The sequence below is a fragment of the Vespula pensylvanica genome, chromosome 12 (genome assembly GCF_014466175.1).
Source record: "Vespula pensylvanica isolate Volc-1 chromosome 12, ASM1446617v1, whole genome shotgun sequence".
Classification (NCBI taxonomy): domain Eukaryota; kingdom Metazoa; phylum Arthropoda; class Insecta; order Hymenoptera; family Vespidae; genus Vespula; species Vespula pensylvanica.
In genome coordinates this window covers 3,937,622-3,960,121 of record NC_057696.1, presented here as the reverse complement: position 1 = coordinate 3,960,121, position 22,500 = coordinate 3,937,622, and the positions used below count along the sequence as shown (strand labels likewise).

Here is a 22,500-nt window from a genome sequence, read left to right as displayed (position 1 = left end):
GAAGTTGTTTTCGATCGTTTTTTTTTTGTATTTGAATTAAAAACGCGTATTATATCGAGATGATACGTATAAATTAATTTATTTAACATTGTTTTTCTTTTTTTTAATGTATAATACGAATTAACATTTTTGAGGTTAACCGAAAGAAAATATCATTATCTTATTTAGAAAAGATTGTTGATATCTATTTGTATTAATCTAACGTATACTTAACGTTTATAGGATTAAGAAGCGATTGAAGAAATCAATGTAGAAGCCAGTTTGAAAGTTGAAAATGTCATTGCAACAGGAGTAGAAGAAATTAGAAGCATACGTACTACAAGCATGGAGAAGAGAGGCAGTGCTGAACTCCTGAATGTAGAGCAAAACAACTCAAAAAATGCCAGTTCAGATTCCCTTAATTCAGACAGTAAAAGCAGTTCACTCAATTCAAAGATGGGTCAAGAATCGGTATTAAATCTAATTATTCAGTTAACAACAAACTTTTATAAACATAATTCTTTTTATCAGATTGATTTCATACGACTCTAACTCAATTTCTTAGGAGAGTTGGGAAAAAGCATCCCATTCGAAAAGCTTTTCTTCGAGTTCTACTTCCACAGATAATAATATTGTCTCTGCTTTGGAGGCAAAAAAAGACAATCAAGTAAAAGTGAGTCTGAAAATAACAAGTGGCTGTAGTTGAAATTGTTGCATTTCTTCTTTTGTTTTTGTCATATTATTTGTGTTTGTTATGAACTGCTATTGCTACGTTTCAGTTTCGTCGAAGGAGTTTATTTCATATCCCTATATAAATGTAAAAACCTCCGTCACTTTTACTTTTTATTGCACATTTTGGTAGAATATATATATATTTATATATATTCGTAAATAGAAACCTTACGCGTCGTAATAAGTTAATTTCAATTGTTTTAATGTATCATAAAATCGTTTTCAACAGAATCTATCAGGAAGTGATACAGGTCCGCCGCTTTTAAATGGGGAACGAGTTCAAGGCATCGCGCATGAAGTGACCTACTTGTGTCCTTATTCGGGTCCAGCTAGAGGAATTCTTAGTGTTACAAATTATAAACTTCACTTTCGTAGTGTAGACCGTGAAACGCCTTATGTCGTGGAAGTGCCCTTGGGTGTTGTCAGTAGAATCGAGAAAGTTGGTGGTGCGTCAAGCAGAGGAGAAAATTCATATGGTATAGAAGTGTTTTGTAAAGACATGAGAAATCTTCGATTTGCCCATAAGCAAGAAAATCATTCTAGAAGAGATGTCTTTGAAAAACTTCAACAATATTCATTTCCGTTGTCACATAAATTACCATTATTCGCATTTGAATATTCGGAAACGTTTCCCGAGAATGGTTGGAACGTGTACGAGCCCATTGCTGAATTAAAACGAATGGTAAGGAATATTGAATATATTATATTTTATTAAAGCATGAATAATATCCATAGATTTATTTAATATTTAATTATAGGGTGTAAATAATGACATGTGGAAAATATCAAAGATTAATGACACGTATACACTAGCCGATAGTTATCCGGCGGTTTGGGCAGTACCTGCGGCTGCGACAGATGAAGATTTACAAGCATCGGCAGCTTTTAGAAGTAGAGGAAGATTGCCAGTACTTTCATGGATTCATTCAGAAAGCCAAGCGACGATAACGCGTTGCGCACAGCCGTTAGTCGGCGTTGGTGGTAAAAGAAGTCGAGAGGACGAGAGGTACGTGCAGTTGATAATGGATGCCAATGCACAAAGCCATAAACTATTTATAATGGATGCTCGACCAATGCCTAACGCAATAGCGAATAAAGCGAAAGGTGGTGGTTACGAAAGTGAGGATGCTTATCAAAACGCTGAGCTTGTTTTTCTTGATATTCATAATATTCACGTTATGAGAGAGAGCCTGAGAAAATTGAAAGGTATTACTAATGTGATAATAAATGAAATTCTTTTCTTTTCTTTTCTTTTTTTTTTTCTTATTTTTCCATATATATATTATTATTATTAATTCGATTAAATCACATTACAAGATTAAATCTTATTATAGAATTATGTTTTCCAACGATCGACGAAGCCAAGTGGTTATCTGGTATAGAATCCACGATGTGGCTTAAACATATTAAATGTGTTCTCGCTGGCGCAGTTAGAATTGTGGATAAAGTAGAAAATCATAAGACTTCCGTACTTGTACATTGCTCGGACGGATGGGATCGAACAGCACAAGTAATAATAATAATAATAATAATAATAATAATAATAATAATAATAATATAATATATCTTAACGAATATAATTGTAATAAAACTTTTAATATATATATATATGTATTATGTATATATATATATATAATCTATCATCTTTTATAGCTAACAGCTCTTGCCATGTTAATGTTGGACCCATATTACAGGACCATTAAAGGATTTGAAGTTCTCATAGAAAAGGAATGGCTTAGTTTCGGTCATAAATTTCAGCAGGTAGTTTATATGTAAAAAAAGAAAAAAATTCACACACACACACACACACAAAATAATGATTCTTTTACATTTATTAAAAGTTACGTATACGTTTAAACAATGTTTATTTTACATAATATTATGATCTCTTTTCTGCAGAGGATTGGTCATGGCGACGAACACCATAGTGACGCGGATCGTTCTCCAGTATTTTTACAATTTATGGATTGCGTTTGGCAAATAACGCGACAGTTTGCAAACGCGTTCGAATTTAACGAGCACTTTTTAATCACTATCCTCGACCATCTTTACTCTTGCAGATTTGGCACGTTTTTATTCAGCAGGTATATATATATATATATATATATAGATGTATTTAACCCTTATTTCAAACTACAATTTTTCTCTTAGAACAACTTGATCTTAACAATTCTTTTATTATTATTATTTTTTTTTTATAATTATTATTGATTCTCTTTTCTTCCTTCTTTTTTATTTCTCTCTCTTTTTTTTTTCTCTTTTTTGTTTTAAGCGAACGCGAGAGAGTACAAGAACAGATCAAACAAAGAACCGTATCGTTATGGTCCTACACCAATAGTCAATTATCACTTTATCAAAATCCTCTTTACTTGGCTGGACCGAATTATCAACTCGTTCTAATGCCGATAGCAAGTATGAGGTATATCAAACCTTGGAAGGGTCTGTATTGTAGATGGAATCCGATTATGAGACAACAGGTTTGTAATTTTGTTTTTGTTGTAATGAAAAGATTTAAAAAGATAAGAGAGAAGAAAGAAAGAAAGAAAAAAAAAAATGGAACAATCAGTACAAACTATTTTTTATTTCAGGATCCTGTTTATCAGCGAACGAGAGAACTTCTAGTCTTGAAAGAGCAGCTTGAGAAACAACTAGAGGAAGGTCGACGTGAGCAAGCTTCTCGAGCTAATCGATCTCTTACCTCGCCTGCACCTCCTAGGATACATTCCCCGGTTCACTCATAGCACGGCGAGGATATCATACCGTTTAACGATCTGTAGTTTTGTAAATGTGCCCTACGCTTATCCTATCTCTTTTAAGTCAGTGTACAAGATATTTTTACTGAACTCGCTTCGTTGTGTACAAAATGCCCGTTGATAAAAGAAGTTTATAAATCGTCGAAAAGAAAAGAAAAAAAAAAAAAAACTGAGAGAAAAAAAATATACATATATATACATACATATATACATATATATATGTATACATACATACATATATATTACAAATATATATGTATACATACATACATATATATGTATATAAATATATATGTATATATACACTACACATATATATATATAATATATGTGTAGTGTGTGTGTATATATATATATATATATATACGTAAATATATATGAAGTTGGATCGTCCGTATGATCATCATTCGTATTAATTGCGCGATTATCAGTGTATAATTTAGAAAGGAATGCATTAAAATCGCGTTAAACAAAAAATAACGAAAACAAGAGGAAGAAATGGAAAAGAAAGAAAAAAAAAAAAAAAAAAAAAAAAAAATTCGAACATATACATTTTTTTCCAATAAATTACAAAACATCAAAGAAAAACCTTGTGATAATTCAATTTAATGAATATAAAGATATCCGTGAATGGATAGGATCGATCATTTTTTTCTATCGCCGGTATGATCAATGAATTGTTTCATCAACAGGATGTATGGCGTTTCGAACATCATCGTGAATGCGTAAGCGCATACGTAACTGATCACAAAGTTTCCTAAAAAGAGCGCTGACTGGAGGAGCGTATAAACGAAGAAAAAAGAAAGAAAGAAAAAGATTAATTAGTTATTAATATCTGCAATATAATCGAAATTAAAAGAATTGTAAGTGATTGGTTGACCTACGTTTGGTAGAAAATCAACGTGAACAGAAGTTTCGCTGTGCAAGTAAATGGAATTGATAATAATAGGATTTAAAAGGTAGGTACTGTAAGTCAATCTACTGAATGGTATCCAACCTTTGAACGAAAGAATCTTATTCACAATACCTGAAATAAAAATTTCTCATTAAAAAAAAAAAAATATAGAGGAAAGAACATTTCAAAAGAATTAACATTAATTTAATGAATTCGATTTTTAACATTGATTTACTTACCTCCGTGATTCGTGACACAGGCGATTAAGAGCCATGCCAAGCCTATTCCCCAAACTGTTCTACTAAGGGCAACGTAAAAGGCAGCAGATATAGTTGATATGCTTCTTTCCCATAATCCAAAAAGTACTAATACGTTGCAAGTGCTACCAAGTATCCAGAATAATATGATAGTTTTCTAAGGATCATTAGTAAACGTCATTGAGCGATCAAATCAATTTTGACCAAGGATTATTTAATACGAGACTGTTATATATATATTTTTTACCTTTTTCCATTGTAATTCGTTGTTCAATTTGATAATAATATAACCGGTGATCATACCCACTATATAAGGTCCTATTCTAGTCCAGGGTGGATCGTACAGGATATCTAATAGATGGTACTGTTGATCCATTCTATAAAAATTAATCAAACCGGTCAATTGATTATACGTGTATTTATGTAATTAATTTTTCAATTACTTACGTAGGAACGTAATCGTAAATATAGGATATATAGCCTGTTACGATCGTCGATGTGATGAACAATAGACCTAGCAAGATGACTGCCACGTTGAAGTACCTGCCAAATTAAATGTTTTCACATTGTCAAACGTTTAGCAGTGAAAATACATTTACGATTACAATCGGATATATAAAATTATAATAATATTGGATTTACATGGACGATAACGTTAACAGGAATGTACTTATCACAAAAAATTGCATATCATTCGCCAAGTACCAACTCCAAGACATACACTGTAAATATCGAAATAACGATAAATAATTATTTTAATCCAATTAATAGTTTATCTCCGATACGGAAACATTTATTATCGATAGAAGCAAACGTTCATACCATAGTCTCTCTACTAAAGAAATTTTGAATATAGAGTATATTCCTCCACCAATATTTCGGACAGATCTCATATGGACGTTCGTCCATATAAAACTCCGAGGTATAACTGTACCACATTGAATTTATTTCGAATATTCCCATCGCAAACATATAAGCCGGTGTCAATCTAGATTAGAACGAAATTGATGAGCGATTTCAAAGTATAATCATATTTCTTAAATTATAATCGTTAACACGAATTTACCTGATAAATCTTTTTAAGAGGCTCATGAAGAAGATGTTAGCTTCAGCAACGTAATTGAATGGCCGATGTTTTCCTTCCCCCTTTTCTGCTTTTAAATACAAATAAACTGCGAGGAAACCAGCGAGGAAAAAAAATGTATCCACCGATAGGGTCGAGTTGCTTAACACTTGATTAGCAAAACCTTCTGATTTCCTCCAAGTTATTATCTTATTGTCTATAATCAATGAAATATAAGTAACGAAATTTGCAGATATTCGTATCGTTTATATTTGTTTTTATTTGATTATAATCGTCGTTGATTTACCTGTATAGTCATGCATGTAGAATATCGTGTGTACCATAATAACCCATAACATCGATAGGAATCTTAAACCGTGTATAACTGTTATAGATTCATTATTAAGTTTTGTATTAAATATAATCTTCGTGTTCGAGTAAACGGAAAATGATAGTAATATTCTACCGATGTTACTTCGAAATTTCAATGCTGTCAGCTTGTCCTCAGGATCTTCCTCTTTTCTTTTAATATCTAAATAATATTTTCAAATATTATTGAAATTCGTTCGTGTACGTTAATACTATGATTTATATCGTTCGGATAAATGATCGTACCGATTGTCTGAGAAGAATTAGTATTTTCATAACTTTTAAGAAGTTTAGCGTGCCTCTTTAAGCGTCTTTGATATATTAGAACGTCATAGATCGTTCCCATTAGCATTAACAAGCACGTAAGTATCAATGGAATCCTAAAGGGGAGACAGATAAAACGATTTGTTATATTCGAGCAACGTGACTATCATAAATCTTATGCTCGCTGACATACATGATTGATATGAATGTTCCACTCAAGAGCCATCGATGGTCGTCAATTAGATCTTTTACTTTGAACAACTTAAAATCAGCCGAATACAGGTCACCCATAATAAGACTTCTATCTTTGAAAACTTTTTCAAGAAGAATAAATAGTTCGTCCTTTGAACAAGTGGCCGGTAAACACATTCCGAGTGTTACCAAATTCTACCAAGGAAAAGAAAAAGCAAGTAGAAATATTTATGTTAATCTGAATTACTAAGATCGTTCATTCATTTAACAGGTACTCACTTCGTTAGGTAATCTAACGTGGTATTGCAAAGTACTATTGTGCCTGAAATATGCGACGAAATATTTCACTTCGTATGGTGGAAATTCATCTTCTACGTGACGATATTTCGAATTATTCATTATTTCCTTTTCTAAAAGTATCAATGGATCTCTATTGTTCATGTCTTTGCATTGACTTTGGATACCAAGCCAATAATTATTTCCATAAACGAATCCGGGTTTTGGTACCCCACTTGAATCCATTACTTGATCAGAAAATAGAAACAAGAAAGAATAGGAAACAAATTTAATGATTAATTCAATGATTTTGTTAATTTTAAATACTTTTTGTATCATTTATATATATACCCCTAAAAACAGGCAACCGTACTTATCGGCGGAGTACAAAGCGGTTGCCTGATTTAAGGCGTCAAAATCTTTCATATCTCGTTATGGAAAATATAACAATTCTAAAACGAGTCGTTTATTATATATAATTTTTTATATAATATAAATAATATTTTTTTATGATCACGTCAACATTTGAAAATATGCATATAGATTTATATAAATGACGATAGAAGAACTATCGTTTGATAATGAATATGTTTTCTATAGTTGAAAATGAAAGGAATTAAGCAACGTTAAAAATATATATTAAATACGGATTGTCAGTAATTTACGGGTTACAGCATTTTACAACGTGGCAAAAGTGGTTGCTTGTGTAATCGCAAAAAGAAAGTCGATGTAAGATACCCTCGAAAACTTGTTCACTTAATAGTGAAAAAAAACTATGTAAAATGAATATCAATTATTTCCATTAAAGACAAGTTCCTTTAATAAGTAGAACATTTTTCTACGACTTGTCGATTATATGTATATATACATATAAAGAAAAGGAATAAAAAAAGACAAAAACAAAAGTGTTATTGATTTCTTAACACTTTTAACCAAGGAAAAGATTATGTTATTTCAAAAAATATGCAGTTATGCGTAATAATTAAATGAAAGTAAAAAAAAAAAAAAAAAGGGATAGAAAAATTTAAGATGCAATAATCTCTTACTATTTTAGAATATTTTATGATCCAATCAAGAAAAAAAAAAAAACTGAATGTATCGTACAGGCAAAAAAGAAATTTATTTAAATATCCAACAGGATTCTGTTAATAATTATTTATAAGTCGATATCTGAAAAATAGATAAGTACAATTAAGTTGAGAATATATATAACAGTAATATAAGATTTATATTAATTTTGTTAATGTTAATTCTTTTTTAAAGTAATTATCAATTATTCATAAAAATGCATTTATTATCTGATTAATTATATATACGTGCATATATACACAGGAAGTCTTTCAAATTATAGTACAAGAACTTGACAATGAATGATAACTTCAAAAGATATACATGTTTCGGGGTATCCGACTTTTCTTTCTAATTATTAATACATACTTTCTAATTATATTAATATGATTATTAGTATAACTATTAATATAATTAAAAATAATTATAAGTTTCGAGATATCTGACGTTTCCATTTCTCTCTCTCTCTCTCTCTCTCTCTCTCTATACTTATATCAATATTCATATATATTAAATATATGTTATTAATAATGAAAAAAATATGTTATTAAATAATGTTATTGATTATAAATAAGTTATGAATCTATCAAAGAATAAAACCAACATTTGACGAAGGCCAAACAAGAATTCTTCCAACGTAAATATATATAGCAAACCAGTCTTGATATTCTCGACTCAGTTTAAAGAGTTATTTGGCGAGAGTTGTTTGACGAGACTTTTCGATTTGCAGCTTAAGTCATGTATGCATATACGAGTGTAACGATGCGAGTTTCGTAGAATCCCTTAAGACAATTATTATCCATCACACTTAAGAGTCAATTCGTGATTCTTTATGTTCTTACTGCGCAGATCCTTTTTTCTCTTTCCTCCTGTTATTTTTTTTTTAACATCTATTTTTTTTTTTTTTGAACGTCCAGTTTTTTTTTTTCTTCCACGTCTATTTTTTTCTTCTTCTTTTTCCTTTTTTTCTTACTTCTCGAAGAGAGAACAACTGCGTAAGAATGAAAAAAAAAAAAAAAGAGAAAAGAGGAAAGGAAAGGAAAGGATAAGAAAAACTCTGTCAACCTTCGACCTCTCTCCCCTCTGACGATATTTCGAACATGGAAATGAAACGATACAACTTTAGAAGTGATTTTGTAACTTGGACGAACCGGGTTCATGTATATCGTAATAGGAACGTAATAGTTTTCTTTAAGGAAACTTGCGGAATGATCTCTAACTAGTTTATTTCATCATTCGATGTCGTTCGAACGTTCCTCGAATCTCTTTTTCATTTCCCCTTAAGTTGTTATTTATTTATTTACTTACTTTCTTTCTTTCTTTCTTTCTTTCTTTCTTTTTTTTTTTTTTTTTGCGAAAAATCAGAATACGCGATTGTTAAATATAACTGACGTATAACATGCATCGATTATCCTTTTTCTCTTTAGTTTTCTTTCTTAATTTTCATTGATTTAAAAATTTTAAAAAACTTACTTTAAAAGAGTAAAAATATGAAGTTAAAAATACTTTCGAAGGATTATCTGATAAAGATAAAAATACGAACGGTAGAGAGAACAAGAGAGATAATAAGATAGCGAAATTTTGAAAGAAAAATTCGATCCTCTAATATAGATAAATATTTTTCATAAATTTTACATACCTTTTAAGCTCCATAACGTTCGCCGATCGATAGCATCTCGTAAATTCATCAATTCCTTAGTGCACTTTGTTGAATTAAGAAGATGTGCATTTGAGAGCATCGCATAAACTGGTAACGTACGTGTCATTATCGTTTCAATTTCCGTGGCTACGGAATAATGAAATAAGAGAAAGGATTCACCGAGATAAATGAGCAAGAGTAATTTTAGATATGTCATCTTCGTTCTATCGCTTTGGTACTTCTTTTTATTCCTTTCTCTTCTTTCTTCCTTTCTTTTCTTCTTCTTTTTCTCTCTTTTTTCTTTGTTTGCTATTGTCTTATCAAATAAGATTAAACTCTTTCGATGAGATGAAAACACTTGAAAGAGAATACACTTATTCCTTCTTCTTTTTTGTCTTCGTATTATACTTCTATGATTTCTTCGTTCACACTTCTAGACACATATTTTCATTTATGCTTCTTAATCTTATTGAAATGTGACGATAGAAGTTCAAGTGCCAAGTGAGATATAACGTTTGAACGATAAGAGATAAACTTATAACTTTTTTCCCAATCTTTTATTTTTTTTTTTCTTTTCATAGAGAATGGCATAAAATTTAGAAATAGATCGATTTCTAGTAATTAAAAAGACATTAATGTTGGTGAAAGAAAGAGATGATCGAGAAAAGATTTTGTAAACGATTTTTTTTCCTCTCTCTCTTTCTCTCTCTCTCTCTCTCTCTCTCTCTCTCTCTCTCTCTCTCTCTCTTTTATTCTATGATAATTTTTTTAAATGAGACACCTTGCATGCATAGTAATATACATACATATATATATATATATATATATATATATTCGTGAAGTGAATGGATCGTTTATAATAATAATATTCTTTTATTATACTAATAAATGTACATGATAGCAATATGAAAATTATACGATTTAATATTAATACGCAATTAATTGAATGAGATAACAATTATCATAAGATTGAGTATCCATATGTAAAAATAAACGATTTGCTCACCTCAGAGGAAGAAGAACGAAAAGAACAAGAAGAAAAAGGGGGAAGAAAGATAATGAAAAAAAAAAAAAAAAAAGAAAAATAACGAAGGGAAAATTTTTCTTAGACGATTCGAAGGAGATTACTTCTCTTGATCCGTATTCTTTAGTAGAAAAAAAAAAAAAAAAGAAAGAGAAAAAAATCAACAAAGACGATACCTTTTCGAGGAAATAAGAAATTTATAATTACTTTCGAAAACGATATCTACGTTTCTATTCTATATTTACAAACGATTTTATCGTTGAAGAGAATGTAGAAAAGATATAAAAAAAAAAAAATAATGTAAGAGAAAATTTTAGGAGAGGCAGATATACAGAGAGAGAGACAGAGAGAGAGAGAGAGAGAGAGAGAGAGAGAGAGAGAGAGAGATAAAAGAAAAAGGAAAAATAAACAATAATAAGAACAATAACGAAAATAAAATTATGCTCGATCAATAAGACGCGACGAACGTGAGAGAACTGCGGACACTCGACGAAAACTCATCGCAGAATCCAGGTGAAAAGCAAAGAAGTCTTTGACTGTATGTGTGGGGTGTTTTTTTTAACATCCCCACCATCGTAACCATCGCCACCACTATCACCATCACCACTAGCTCCATCACTACTAGCAGTAGCAGCAGCAGCATCATCATCGTTATTACTAATCGTGATACCACAGGATCCGATCATTTTATTTTATTATCCAATCTCCAAATAACTTTGTTATTTCAATTTTTTTTGTATTTTTCATATTATATCTCGGCTTTTTTTTTTTTTTTTTCTTTGTATTCTTTATATCATCGGCGACACTTTTGCATCAGATATTAATTAAATGAAAAAAGAAAAAAAAAAAAGAAAAGAAAAGGACGCCGATTCCTTTTAGAATTTATATATAAGTTGATTTCGTTGAGATCGATCGAAAATGTTGTCCGACGAACTTTGTATAGTAAAATATAACTTCGGAAGTTATGTTTTATATGCAAATAGTATAGCGAAAGTTTTGAGAAAGATAGATAGATAGATAGATAGATAGAGAGAGAGAGAGAGAGAGAGAGAGAGAGAGAGAGAGAGTAAGAAATATTTATTACATCGAGTTAACCAGGAAAACGTGTTCGGCCTTAGATTATTCCGTTATTAAGTATGTTCGATAAGAAAATTTTTATTATCTATGTAACACGATTCAAATGATATCTTAAAAACGATTGATACGTTTTTTTTTTTGTCAACTTCTTTCTCTCTATCTTTGTTTTTTTCGATTTTATTTATTTATTAATTAGAAAGTAATTTTTAATTCACGTGGTGTCTCAGTGAATGTATTCTTTTTTGTTTCTAAAATAATATGGATAATATGTATATACTTATAAATATATACCCATGTATAAAAAATGATTTAATTGTATAAGTAAAGAGTGATTAAATTATAAATCTTTTTCAACTATTCGAATTGATCATAAAGTTGGTAATTAATAATTGTTATACATATCAATGTTATTAAATGCGTTTCTATAAATGCAGAGATAAGTGTTCATAAAATTTTAAAAATGAATTATGTTCAGTTTATCGGAAATCATTTGGCAATCCTATTTTTTAAGTTAGAAATAATCGTTCCTATATAATTTGTGGCTACGAACTCGAACCTACGTTTACTTTGATCCGAGAAAAGTAATAGCGTTTTGAACGAAACAGATTCGATCGTCTTCTCTTCAAAAGCAACGTTCACAAATTACTCTTACATCGAGTATTATTTTTCAAAGATACGCTCTTACTTATTTCTCTTTTGTATAGTTCCAAATTTTCAAATCGTCGAAAAAGAAAACGACTTTTTAATTATTTTTTAATTTCATTATTAAATTACTATTCAATTCTTCTTCTTATTATTATTACCATTTATTTATTTATTTATTTACTTTAATGTATTTTCTAAATGAAGCAATAGATCGACTTGGGTCTTTTTTATTGATGTAACATTCCTTCCGAAGGTCTGACAATATGCTATATATAAACTTCTTCCATATATGTATAATATTTGTTTTTAGTTTAGTCATATCCTTTTTTCTCAGAAAGAACTCGGTTCTTTTGAAATAAAAAAAAAGAAAAAAAAAAAAAAGGAAAAGAAATTGAAAAAAAAGATGAAAAGAAAAAGTGGTGAAAAGTTAATATTGTCCTATGTATGTCTGGTCATAAGTTATTGAAAAAAACATTCCTTAAACGCACATTTTTCTTTTTTGTATCGTTTATTGAAAAATACATTTTTCTTCATTATCCTTCTTTCATTTGAAAACAAATAAATTTTCGTAGGAGATTTAACATGGAAAAAGAGAGAAAAAAAGAAATCACAATTTCGCAGTTAATTAATGCAAATGAAAATAATTTATGTATAATACAGTCGACAGAACTTCTCACAAAAATCTTATTAAATATCTTAACATTCAATTTATTTTAAGTTGTACAGTCGATATTAAAAAAAAAAAAAAAAAAAAAAAAAAATATGTATATGTATATATATAATATATACATAATATTAAGCAAGTTAGAAACGAAATAACGTCGTCACTGCGTTCCTTGCAGTATGCATATCTCTTATGCAATAGCATTTCACCTGTCCCTATTTTTCCGTTCCTCTATTTTTCTTCTTCCATAATAACGCATTTAAAATACTTTCGATTGATTCATGATCTAGAATAGTAATGATGTAAATGATAAAGATTTCACGTATCGACGCGCTCTCTACGTTACAATTTTCTTTCTTGATTGACACAAAGTTAATTACGTTTGAAAAGAAAAAATAAACTATGATTATTTAATTTCCTATTGGGGTATTGATTTTTGTTTTTCTTCTTTTTTTTTTTTTTTTTATTTTTATTTTCTTCTATCTTTTTTATTTTTTTGTTTCTGTTTTTGGTTTTTCTTTCTTCCTTTTTTTTTTTTTCTTTTTCTTCATATAGCGATCTAACACCCATTTGAAAGTTATTTTAACTGGCGAACATCGACAGAAGTGTTCACATTTTAACTTAGAATCTTTATCATGGATGAAATAGAAAATTACGAAAAAAATAAAAAGAAGAAGAAGAAAAACATTAAACAAAACGTAAAAAAAAAAAAAAAAAAAAAAAAAGAAAAAAAGAATATAAAATTAGCTTGAGCGAAGTCGAAAGTAAAAGAATGAATAATTCATAAATCGCAAAAGAGCGTGACACGGTGCGTTTCAAAGCTTAATTATGCTCGATACACAATTGCTGTCGTAAATTTCGTCAACGCGGTACTTCGCACTGTACTTTCTATGCCTATGATAAATACGACGAATAGAGAAAAAGAGAAAGACAGATATACATATATATATATGTGTGTGCGTGTGTGTGTGTGTATGTGTGTGTGGAGAGAGGGAATTCGTATAGCAAAATTTAAGAAAAATTTCCGCGCAGTGTTCACATCGATTCTAAGAAACTATCGACCGACGTAATTGTCATATTAGGTTCTCAAATTCTTTCTGTATTTTATCTTTTATGTATTTTCTACGTATATAATGTAGTAATACGACGGGTTAATAAATTAAGCAAGTTAACATTCTCATACGAAATATTCTTATTTTTTTTTTTTTCTTTGGGGATAAGATAATATAAAAATGAAATTTATTACCAACGAAGAATGTAGTAAAGGTTATTAAATAATTATGTGAAAATGAATTTTTGTTTTAGCGTAATCTTTCTCCGTGTGTGTGTGTGTGTGTGTGTGTACAGTTTAAGTAAGCTAATATTTTTTCTTAGGAACTGTTCTTCTTTGTTAAGATGACAAAAAGCCTGTTAACGAAATTTCTCATTATTTATCAATATTCTTTTAAAAAATCAAATACATAACTAATATCACGTATTTATATCTACAATGAATTAATGATTTTTTCGTAAAAATATTTTTTATATAATAATAATAATAATAATAATAATAATAATGATGTACGATGATAAATGTTATATGTAATACAATTTCAAAAGATAAAAGTTTAATTATGCAAATCAAGGTAATGACATATAAAGCGAGGATAAAATGATGATCTCATGAAAGTTAAGATAAATCTAAGTATTTTAATTTCTCTTTTGAAATCACATAAGATAATCAAAGATCGATGTATCGTTCTCTAAATGTATGTTAAGTGTGTTAAAAGTTTTCTCCCTATTATTCACGTATCCACTTTAATTACTTTCTTTCGTATTAATTTGCGTAACATCAAACCATACAAATTCTCACTATCTCGAAATATATAATACCTTCATTTTGCATCTTTCTCTTTCTCTTATTCTCTATTTCGCTTTTCATTTCTTCCTTTTGCTGCAGTCACCCCCTTATACCATCATAATATGTAACATATTATCGGTAATCAAATCGTTTCTGTTTTTCTCTTTCAAACTTCCTTTTCTTTTCTTTTTTTTTTTTTTTTTCACATATTATTACACATTTATTCTACAAATACGAATTCTTTTTATCGAACGTATCCGTTTGTTTTCATTATATTTTACGTTCACCGTATAAATTGAATTGATGGACGAAAAACAAAGAAAAGAAAAAATAAAAAGAAAAAAAGAAGACAAGAAAAGAAAATGGAATAACATTTTTCAGCTATTGCATTATCATCTAAACCGATCTCGGTTTAGCGATTTTTATTTCTATTGAAATATGTAAGAGTTACGAATAACAAGTAACTCGTATCGTGAAAGCGTTCGCATAAGTGATATAATGTTACGTGTATTTGTATACATAGTTATATATCGGTATCTCGAAACAGACGTAGTTACGTCAGTGCAATGATCGTTCTTAATGTATGCAGAGAAAGTGCTTTTAAAATTTTTTTTTAAGACTGACCGTTTTCATTTTCTCATTTGAGAAATATTTTTTTTTTTTTAACAAGAGATCGATAGATCGATCGGATAATATCGTATTGATATTTTTCAGTTCTACTCGAGATCTCAGTAAATTTCTATCGTCGATTCACCAATAAATTATTTCTATTTTTGAATCTTTTCTTTTTCTTTCGTTTATTCACCTACGAACGATTTCAGAAATTTTACGATGCGACTCTCCTAACACCATAACAATAATAATAATAATAATAATAATAATAATAATGATGATGATGATGATGATGATGAGGATAATGATAATTCTTATTAAAAAAGTAAAAAAAAAAAAAAAAAGAAAAAAGAAATAAAAAAAAGCTTGATAATCAGGATGATTTCGACGATCCAAAACAATCGATCGATTGCACAACCATGATCTTACGATTACGACATAGTTCAGTGCTCCTTTGTTAAGAGAATTATACGTTATTATTATTATTATTATTATTCGATATATCCTTGACTTTTTATTTCTTTTTTTTTTTTTTCTTTTTTTATATGCTTAAAGAAGGAAAGGTTTAGAAAGTAGACAAGCAGAGAACGAGATTGATTTTCAAATGTGTTATTATCAGCACATATTTATGGAAGTTTTACATCCATCTCGCGAAGAACAGAAAGGAGTAAGGGCTTAGAGGGAGGAGGGAGGGTGAAAAGGAAAGAAGGAAAAAAAAAAGAGAAAAGAATAGAAAAAAATAATAGAAAAAAAAAAAAAAAAGAGAGAACGAGCAAAGAATCCAACAAAATGTCGATTTCTAATAAATTATTAGAAAAAGGAGTAGTATAGGGAATATAGTGAATGGTGGGTGGTGGGGTCAACGAGAGGAAAAAATAAAGAGGGAGGGGAAACAAAATAAAAGGATAAAATTGTGGCCATTTTTTGTAATACAATCCGCGAGTCTCGGTGTGTATCGAATGCGCACTCAAGTGTTTTCCATTTTTTTCATAGTAAAAAAAAACCATAATTTACAATAATAATAATAATAATAATAATAATAATAATAATAATAATAATAATACAGGGATAATAGCGGAACTATCATTACACATTATCATAAAATATCACAATAATTAATATCCGACGGGGCGAGGAGGCAAGGCGCAAAAAAGTTAACGTGGCATACGCTTTTCATCATCGCAATTGTTTGTTCAGTTTGTTTAGTTTAACTGTTTGTTTGTTTGTTTGTTTTCTTTTTTTTTTTCCTTCTATTTTGTTTGTTTCTTTCTTTCTTTTCTTTTTTTTTTTTACATAACTTTTGTACAATACTCGCGAGGAAATGCACAGATTTTTTTTCTTCTTTCTTATTTTTCGTTTATCTTTACAATGCATCACGTGTGTACGTGACTTATGTACTTTTTCTCTCTTTCTTTTTTATATATTTTTAATATATAATTTCCTCGCAACAGGTTTTGCGTGACTTTAACCTCGGTACATCGTAGCAGTAAAGAACAAAATAATAATTATAATTATAATTGTAATTATAATAATAGTTATGATAACATCATTCTACACGCTCGTCGTATATTATAAAAAAAAAAGAAAAAGAAATAATGACAAAAACGAGGAAGAGTACCTTTCGTTTCTCGAGAGACATCTATCTTATTATACTTCTCTCTCTCTCTCTCTCTCTCTCTCTCTCTCTCTTTCTCTCTCTCTCTATCTATCTATCTATCTTTTTCTCTCGAGAACACTCGTTATTAAATAAATTAAATAAATTTGTTTATAATATAACGATCGCGGCATGGCAAAGTTTAGTAAATAATGTGAAAAACAAATATTTAGGAACGTTTCAATTTGATTATACATCTTGTCTTGTATTATATATAGATATAAATAAAAAGTTCTTACGAAGTATTGATATATATATATATATATATATATATATTATATATATACACACGTACACACACATATATATATATGTCTATGTATATATATTTTTATATTATATTGCCGCAATCGAGTCGAATTTTATTTCATGTTCCTTTTTTTTATTTTCACTTTTATTTTTATTTTTATTTCACCATTTTCAAACGCAATAATCGTATCAAGAAATTCAAGAAGATATTATTCGGAGGCGTGTTCGAGTATCGAGATATAACAAATACAAACGAAGAAATATATATATATATATATACACATATACATACATATATACATATATATATATATATATAAAATTAATAAAGATAGACGAGAGACGAAAAAGGGCGTCAAAAAAAAAATTACAGTAACAGATAAATCGTTATCCCAATTGAAAAGCGTGATAAAGCACAAGTATAACATCATCATCATCATCGTCATCATCATTATCATCATCATCATCATTATCATCATCATCACCCTCATCATCATCGATATCATCATCACTATTATAATCACGATCATCATGATTATCATCGTCATCAGCTAATGTTTGTCTTGACTTATTTTTTATTAATTTTTTTTTATTTATTTATTTACTTATTTCTTTTTTTTTTTTTCTTAAATTTTTAATCTGTCTTTGTACGCACGAATTCCACCGATCGATTCTTGATCGCTCATTTCTCTTTTTTTGTCGTCTTTTTTGGTTTTTTTTTTTTAATTTCTTTTTTCTCTCTTTTTCTTCTCCTTCTTCTTTTCTTTTGGAATTTTTTTATTCATCAAAACCAACAAAGAATCATGTACCATTCTTTTCCGAGTATATAATGTATACTTTCAAATTTACGGAGCGACAAGTGATCAATCCACATTAATACTTCACAATGATCTACCATAGATCTTCGAAGTACTATTTTACATATTCGACTTAATATTTGCAATTTTTATATTATATTATATTATATATGTATGTATATATGTACACGTATATATGCCTAATGGATTTCATTCGTTATTATTTTCATCATCATAATCATAATCATTATCATCATCATCATCATCATCATCATCATCATCATCATCATCATCATCATCTTTCTCTCGTTTTTATTTTTGTATTTATTTATTTTTTTTCCTTTTTTATCTTTTTTATTTAACTCATCTATCTTTTCATCTTCTTTTTCTTTTTCATCTTCAACTTTCAGTCGAAACCACGAAATAGCGCTTGTGCCCTCGTCGTCTTTTTTTTTTCTTTTTTTTTTTCTTTTTCTTTTTTTTGAAAAGGACATCGTATCGCTTATAGATTATTATTCTTTATGTATTTTGTGTGTGTGTGTGTGTGTGTGTATATATATTTCTGTGTGAGTATGGAGAGAACGTATGTTGTATATAACACCAGCCATTTATCTATGTAACAATTACTAAATACTATATGTACAAGTTTTGCTAAAACGAATCAGAGTTACCGGTTATCAAATCAAACCGGACGAAAAGGGATTTCTCTCTAAACGGACAATCTTTTATTTTATTTTTTTTTTTTTCGTTTTCGTTTTTCTTTCTCCACAAGAAAATGTTCGATGAACAACGAGGGAGTCATTGGCCCTTTCATCATTCTTTCGTTCGTTTCTTTTCTTCTTCTTCTTCTTCTTTATATTTGTTACTTTATTTTTTCTTTAATGTTCACCGATTTTTTCCAAGGACGATTTTTCTTCTCTCTTTTTTTTCTCGTTTTCATTTTTGCTTCAAAAAGACATTTAAGAAGTATCATTACAATGTTCCATAGATTTTTCTCTTAATGATGTCTCGATAAATAATCAAATAATAAAATAAAAGTGTACATGAGATAATAATGATGATAGGAAAGAGTCGAGTGAGATACTGTAAGGCGGAATAAAAGTTAATAAAAATAATATTTTCATGATTAAACGATTAGGATACGCTGTTATTGTTAAACTTCGAAGGAAAAGAATCGAATTAACTAAAATAAATTTAAATAAAATTAAATTAAATCAAATTAAGTTAGATTAATTAAAATTAAATTAAATTAAATTATATAATATTCCTTGTGCGTGAGAATAGATATCACACACCATGCGTGTTGAAGAAAATATAAAACGGATGATCTTATCTTATTACGTTTTTATATAAGAAAAAATTAATAAAAAAATATATTTTTTGATCGCAAACTTTTTCTTTTGTTTTTCTTTTTTGTACAATGATCACTTGTTAATCACCAAAACTTTAGTCCGCATTACAGTATTCAACAACAACAAATAACAATAATAATAGTTAATAATAATAATAATAATAATTATAATAATAAACATTTGTCGAAAGTTTTGTCGGACCTTGTTTAGAATTATTAATCAAACCATTGTTGTACATACATGTACATATATATATACATATACATATATACATACATATATATATATATATATGTATATCTACTTCCCCTGTTTTTGTGTTTTCCATAATTTTCCTTAAAACTAATATGCTGATTTATTATCACGACATTATAGTCTCTCGTCTAAAAATTGTATTGACTAAAGCTCCACTCGTGCATGAAGCACGGTCGACAATAATAATAATAATAATAATAATAATAATAATAATAATAATAATAATAATAATAATAATAATATATCAGTTGTGCTTCAGTTTCACGGAAGAAAATATGTGTATATTTTTGAATTATTGTTTTTCATCAATCTATCCATTCATTCATTCATTCAATCATTCAATATTCATTCATTCATTCATTCATTCATTCATTCATTCTTTCCTTTTTTCCCCTAATATCTCTCTCTCTCTCCTTCGATTTATTTCTTTTCGTAATGCTCACAAAAAGCTTCTTCCATCTCGCAAGAAAATGTCATCGTCTTAATAATAACAATGATGATAATAATAATAATAATAATAATAATAATAATAATAATAATAATAATAATAATAATAATAGTAATAATAATAGTAATAATAATAATAGCAATAGTAATAATAATAAACCTCACATTTTCATCTTTCTTTTTTCTTATTTTTTTTTTTTACAGTATTATAAATAATTGTAAACGAAAAATTGTACGTACGCATACAAAATCATGTGTACGAAGATGTGTATGTATATGTACGTATATATACATATGTACACATATACATATACATAACATATACATATTTTAAGAAATACTGTGGTTAAAACGCAAGAACTTGTTTTTTTTTTTGCTTTTTTTTCTTTCGTTTGTCGATGACAGTAGACAACAAAAATCAAAGAGAGATATTTTTCCTTCCCTTCCTCCCCCTTTCTCTCTCACTCACTCTCTCTCTCTCTATCTCTTTCTCTCGCTAGATGGAAGTTGTCGTTAGACAACTTACAGTCTGATCATTTTTTATCAGACACCATTACGACGACGTTGTTCTTCTTCTTTTTCTTCTTCTTCTTTTTCTTCTTCTTCTTCCTCTCCTTCTTTTTTCTTCTTCTTATATTCGACCCAACAAACAAGTCGTTCTCCATCATGACTACCGTGGCTCGTAAGCCTCGTAGATGAGTTCAGGCACCAAGGCCAATGAGAACGTTGTGCTGGCCTGTCTAGCGTATTGCCGCCTTGACGTGATGGCTTGGTGTTACCTATTGTTTTCTTCCATCACCACCTGCTTGAACACACCCGCAGGCATCTGGCTCTTTACCTCGTGACTACCCAACGCTGTTGTTCCATCCTTTGCGATGAACAACTGCAAACCGGTTGCTAAAAAGAAAAAAAAGAAAAAAAAAAAAAAAAAAAGATATAAGAACCTCGATATAAAATTTATTTATACCCATACACATGTCTACGTTATTATTGATATGATCATAATTTTGAATATTTTACGAAGGATATCAGTAAAGATGAAACGAAAGAAAATCAATGTGAAATTATATCGCAAGTATTTACGTTTTGAAAATAATTCATCGTATATATCATGTGTATGATATTCGTGTAAACGTCACGACGGGGATCGTTATAAAGTCGACGTGTGACAAAAGTTTTTTAAGTTTGTCTCGTTCTTTTACAATTTCAGAATAAAATATAATTCTATTTTTCGAGGCTAAAATGTCTCGAAGAAGATTAATTGAATCATCTAGAGATACTTGGAATTATAATAAATAAATAGTCGTAACGTGCTTACTCTCGGAACTTTCGAGATCCGTTTGTTCCAAATTCGTCGCTTTAATTAATTCATCGATCAATGAATCTGGATTAGGTCTGGTAACTTCGATCCTGCATAAGCTAGGATTTCCTGTACCATCTTCGGCCTTTTTCCGCCGTTCCAATGCAGCCTTTGCACGATCCAATGATCCAGTTTCACTTAGACCAGAACCTCCTGAAGGGTTTCTGTATATGTAATCGAACGAATAATTATTATTAATAATAATAATAATAAAATTCTTTCGTCATTTATTTTTCAAATATATGTGCGTATATATATATATATATATATATATATATATATGTATACATATATACATACATATATACATCGACGAAATTCTGTTTGGAATCGTCGATGATCAAAAATGAAATGATCGATCTTCGCGTATACATATATCACGTACGACGAATAAAAATGATATGGAAGGCAATTTTTTTTTGTTTCAATTTTGTTTTTCTAAATCCTTCTTTTATTCTATTCTTTTTTCAATCGCTAAAGAGATCCAACGTGATCGAATAATTATATTCGTACGTGAGATAAATCGACGCGATTGATCGTAGGAATATAAAATAGAAATGAAATAAATAAAATAGAAAATAAAGTAATACAGAGATAAGTCAATTTAAAAGAAGAAAAAAAAAAAAAAAAAAAAAAAACAGTGATCGTGCAGCCGTGATATTCGAGACGATTGAATGTGTATACACATATACATAATAATAACAATAATAATAATAAGAAGAATAAGAATAAAAATAATATATGTGATTAAATATAATTCTCTAAAAAAAAAAACGATGCGAGGGAAACGACGTGTGCATGGTAGTCGAATCAAGGATATATAAATACGATTTCATTATTTCCATGCCAGTAAACATTGACAATAACGAGTGTGTCTGTTAATTTGCAAAGCGGTGATCGAGTGGTGATGAAAGCAAAAAAAGAAAGAAAGAAAGAAAAAGTTAAAAATACGTGCAAAACTGTGAAAAAATCAGGCATACCCCTAAAACTAATCGACTCAACAATTGTCCTGATCAATATGTCGAACACAAAAAAAA

At 29.0% G+C, this 22,500-nt stretch overlaps 3 protein-coding genes across 11 annotated transcripts in view; 1 reads left to right on the top strand and 2 right to left on the bottom strand.

The window, feature by feature from the left end:
- LOC122633366 (myotubularin-related protein 2) overlaps window positions 1-3,690 on the top strand; it is a 4,014-nt gene extending 324 nt beyond the window's left edge. For 3 of the 6 annotated variants that reach the window (XM_043821171.1, XM_043821172.1, XM_043821173.1), the window contains exons 2-10: window positions 223-450; window positions 545-652; window positions 941-1,393; window positions 1,470-1,917; window positions 2,046-2,221; window positions 2,365-2,472; window positions 2,611-2,795; window positions 2,984-3,188; window positions 3,300-3,690. In XM_043821171.1, the coding sequence (XP_043677106.1) occupies window positions 325-450; window positions 545-652; window positions 941-1,393; window positions 1,470-1,917; window positions 2,046-2,221; window positions 2,365-2,472; window positions 2,611-2,795; window positions 2,984-3,188; window positions 3,300-3,452 (1,962 nt within the window). In that variant the 5' untranslated portion in view covers window positions 223-324 and the 3' untranslated portion in view covers window positions 3,453-3,690. Of the gene's footprint in view, window positions 1-222; window positions 797-940; window positions 1,394-1,469; window positions 1,918-2,045; window positions 2,222-2,364; window positions 2,473-2,610; window positions 2,796-2,983; window positions 3,189-3,299 lie in introns of those variants that run through there. The other 3 variants (XM_043821174.1, XM_043821176.1, XM_043821175.1) reach the window with 3 other exon arrangements.
- Window positions 3,691-3,997: 307 nt separating this feature from the next.
- LOC122633365 (nose resistant to fluoxetine protein 6-like) lies at window positions 3,998-9,977 on the bottom strand. 2 transcript variants are annotated; one of them, XM_043821169.1, is made up of 13 exons: window positions 9,488-9,975; window positions 6,784-7,028; window positions 6,506-6,699; window positions 6,295-6,428; window positions 5,987-6,211; window positions 5,683-5,896; window positions 5,439-5,604; window positions 5,259-5,338; window positions 5,064-5,159; window positions 4,864-4,993; window positions 4,599-4,773; window positions 4,349-4,491; window positions 3,998-4,237 (listed from the first exon to the last, which is right to left on the bottom strand). In XM_043821169.1, the coding sequence occupies exons 1-13, from the start codon at window positions 9,702-9,704 to the stop codon at window positions 4,109-4,111; spliced, it is 2,148 nt and encodes a 715-aa protein (XP_043677104.1). In that variant the 5' UTR covers window positions 9,705-9,975; the 3' UTR covers window positions 3,998-4,108. The 2 variants fall into 2 exon arrangements, with proteins under 2 accessions (XP_043677104.1, XP_043677105.1); XM_043821170.1 differs by having other exon boundaries at window positions 4,127-4,491; window positions 9,488-9,977.
- A 10,736-nt stretch (window positions 9,978-20,713) lies between these two features.
- Window positions 20,714-22,500, bottom strand: part of LOC122633364 — a 37,957-nt gene continuing 36,170 nt past the window's right edge. For all 3 annotated transcript variants that reach the window (XM_043821164.1, XM_043821165.1, XM_043821166.1), the window contains 2 exons: window positions 21,422-21,627; window positions 20,714-21,000 (listed from right to left, as the gene is read on the bottom strand). In XM_043821164.1, coding sequence (XP_043677099.1) covers window positions 20,879-21,000; window positions 21,422-21,627 — 328 coding nt within the window. In that variant the 3' untranslated portion in view covers window positions 20,714-20,878. The remainder of the gene's footprint in view (window positions 21,001-21,421; window positions 21,628-22,500) is intronic.

Coding starts and splice junctions, on each gene's coding strand:
- LOC122633365 (XM_043821169.1), bottom strand. CDS start 9,704: ATGACATATCTAAAATTACTCTTGCTCATTTATCTCGGTGAATCCTTT. Junction 6,429..6,505: donor GGAACATTCATATCAATCAT/GTATGTCAGCGA, acceptor TCTCCCCTTTAG/GATTCCATTGATACTTACGT. Junction 5,897..5,986: donor CTACATGCATGACTATACAG/GTAAATCAACGA, acceptor CATTGATTATAG/ACAATAAGATAATAACTTGG.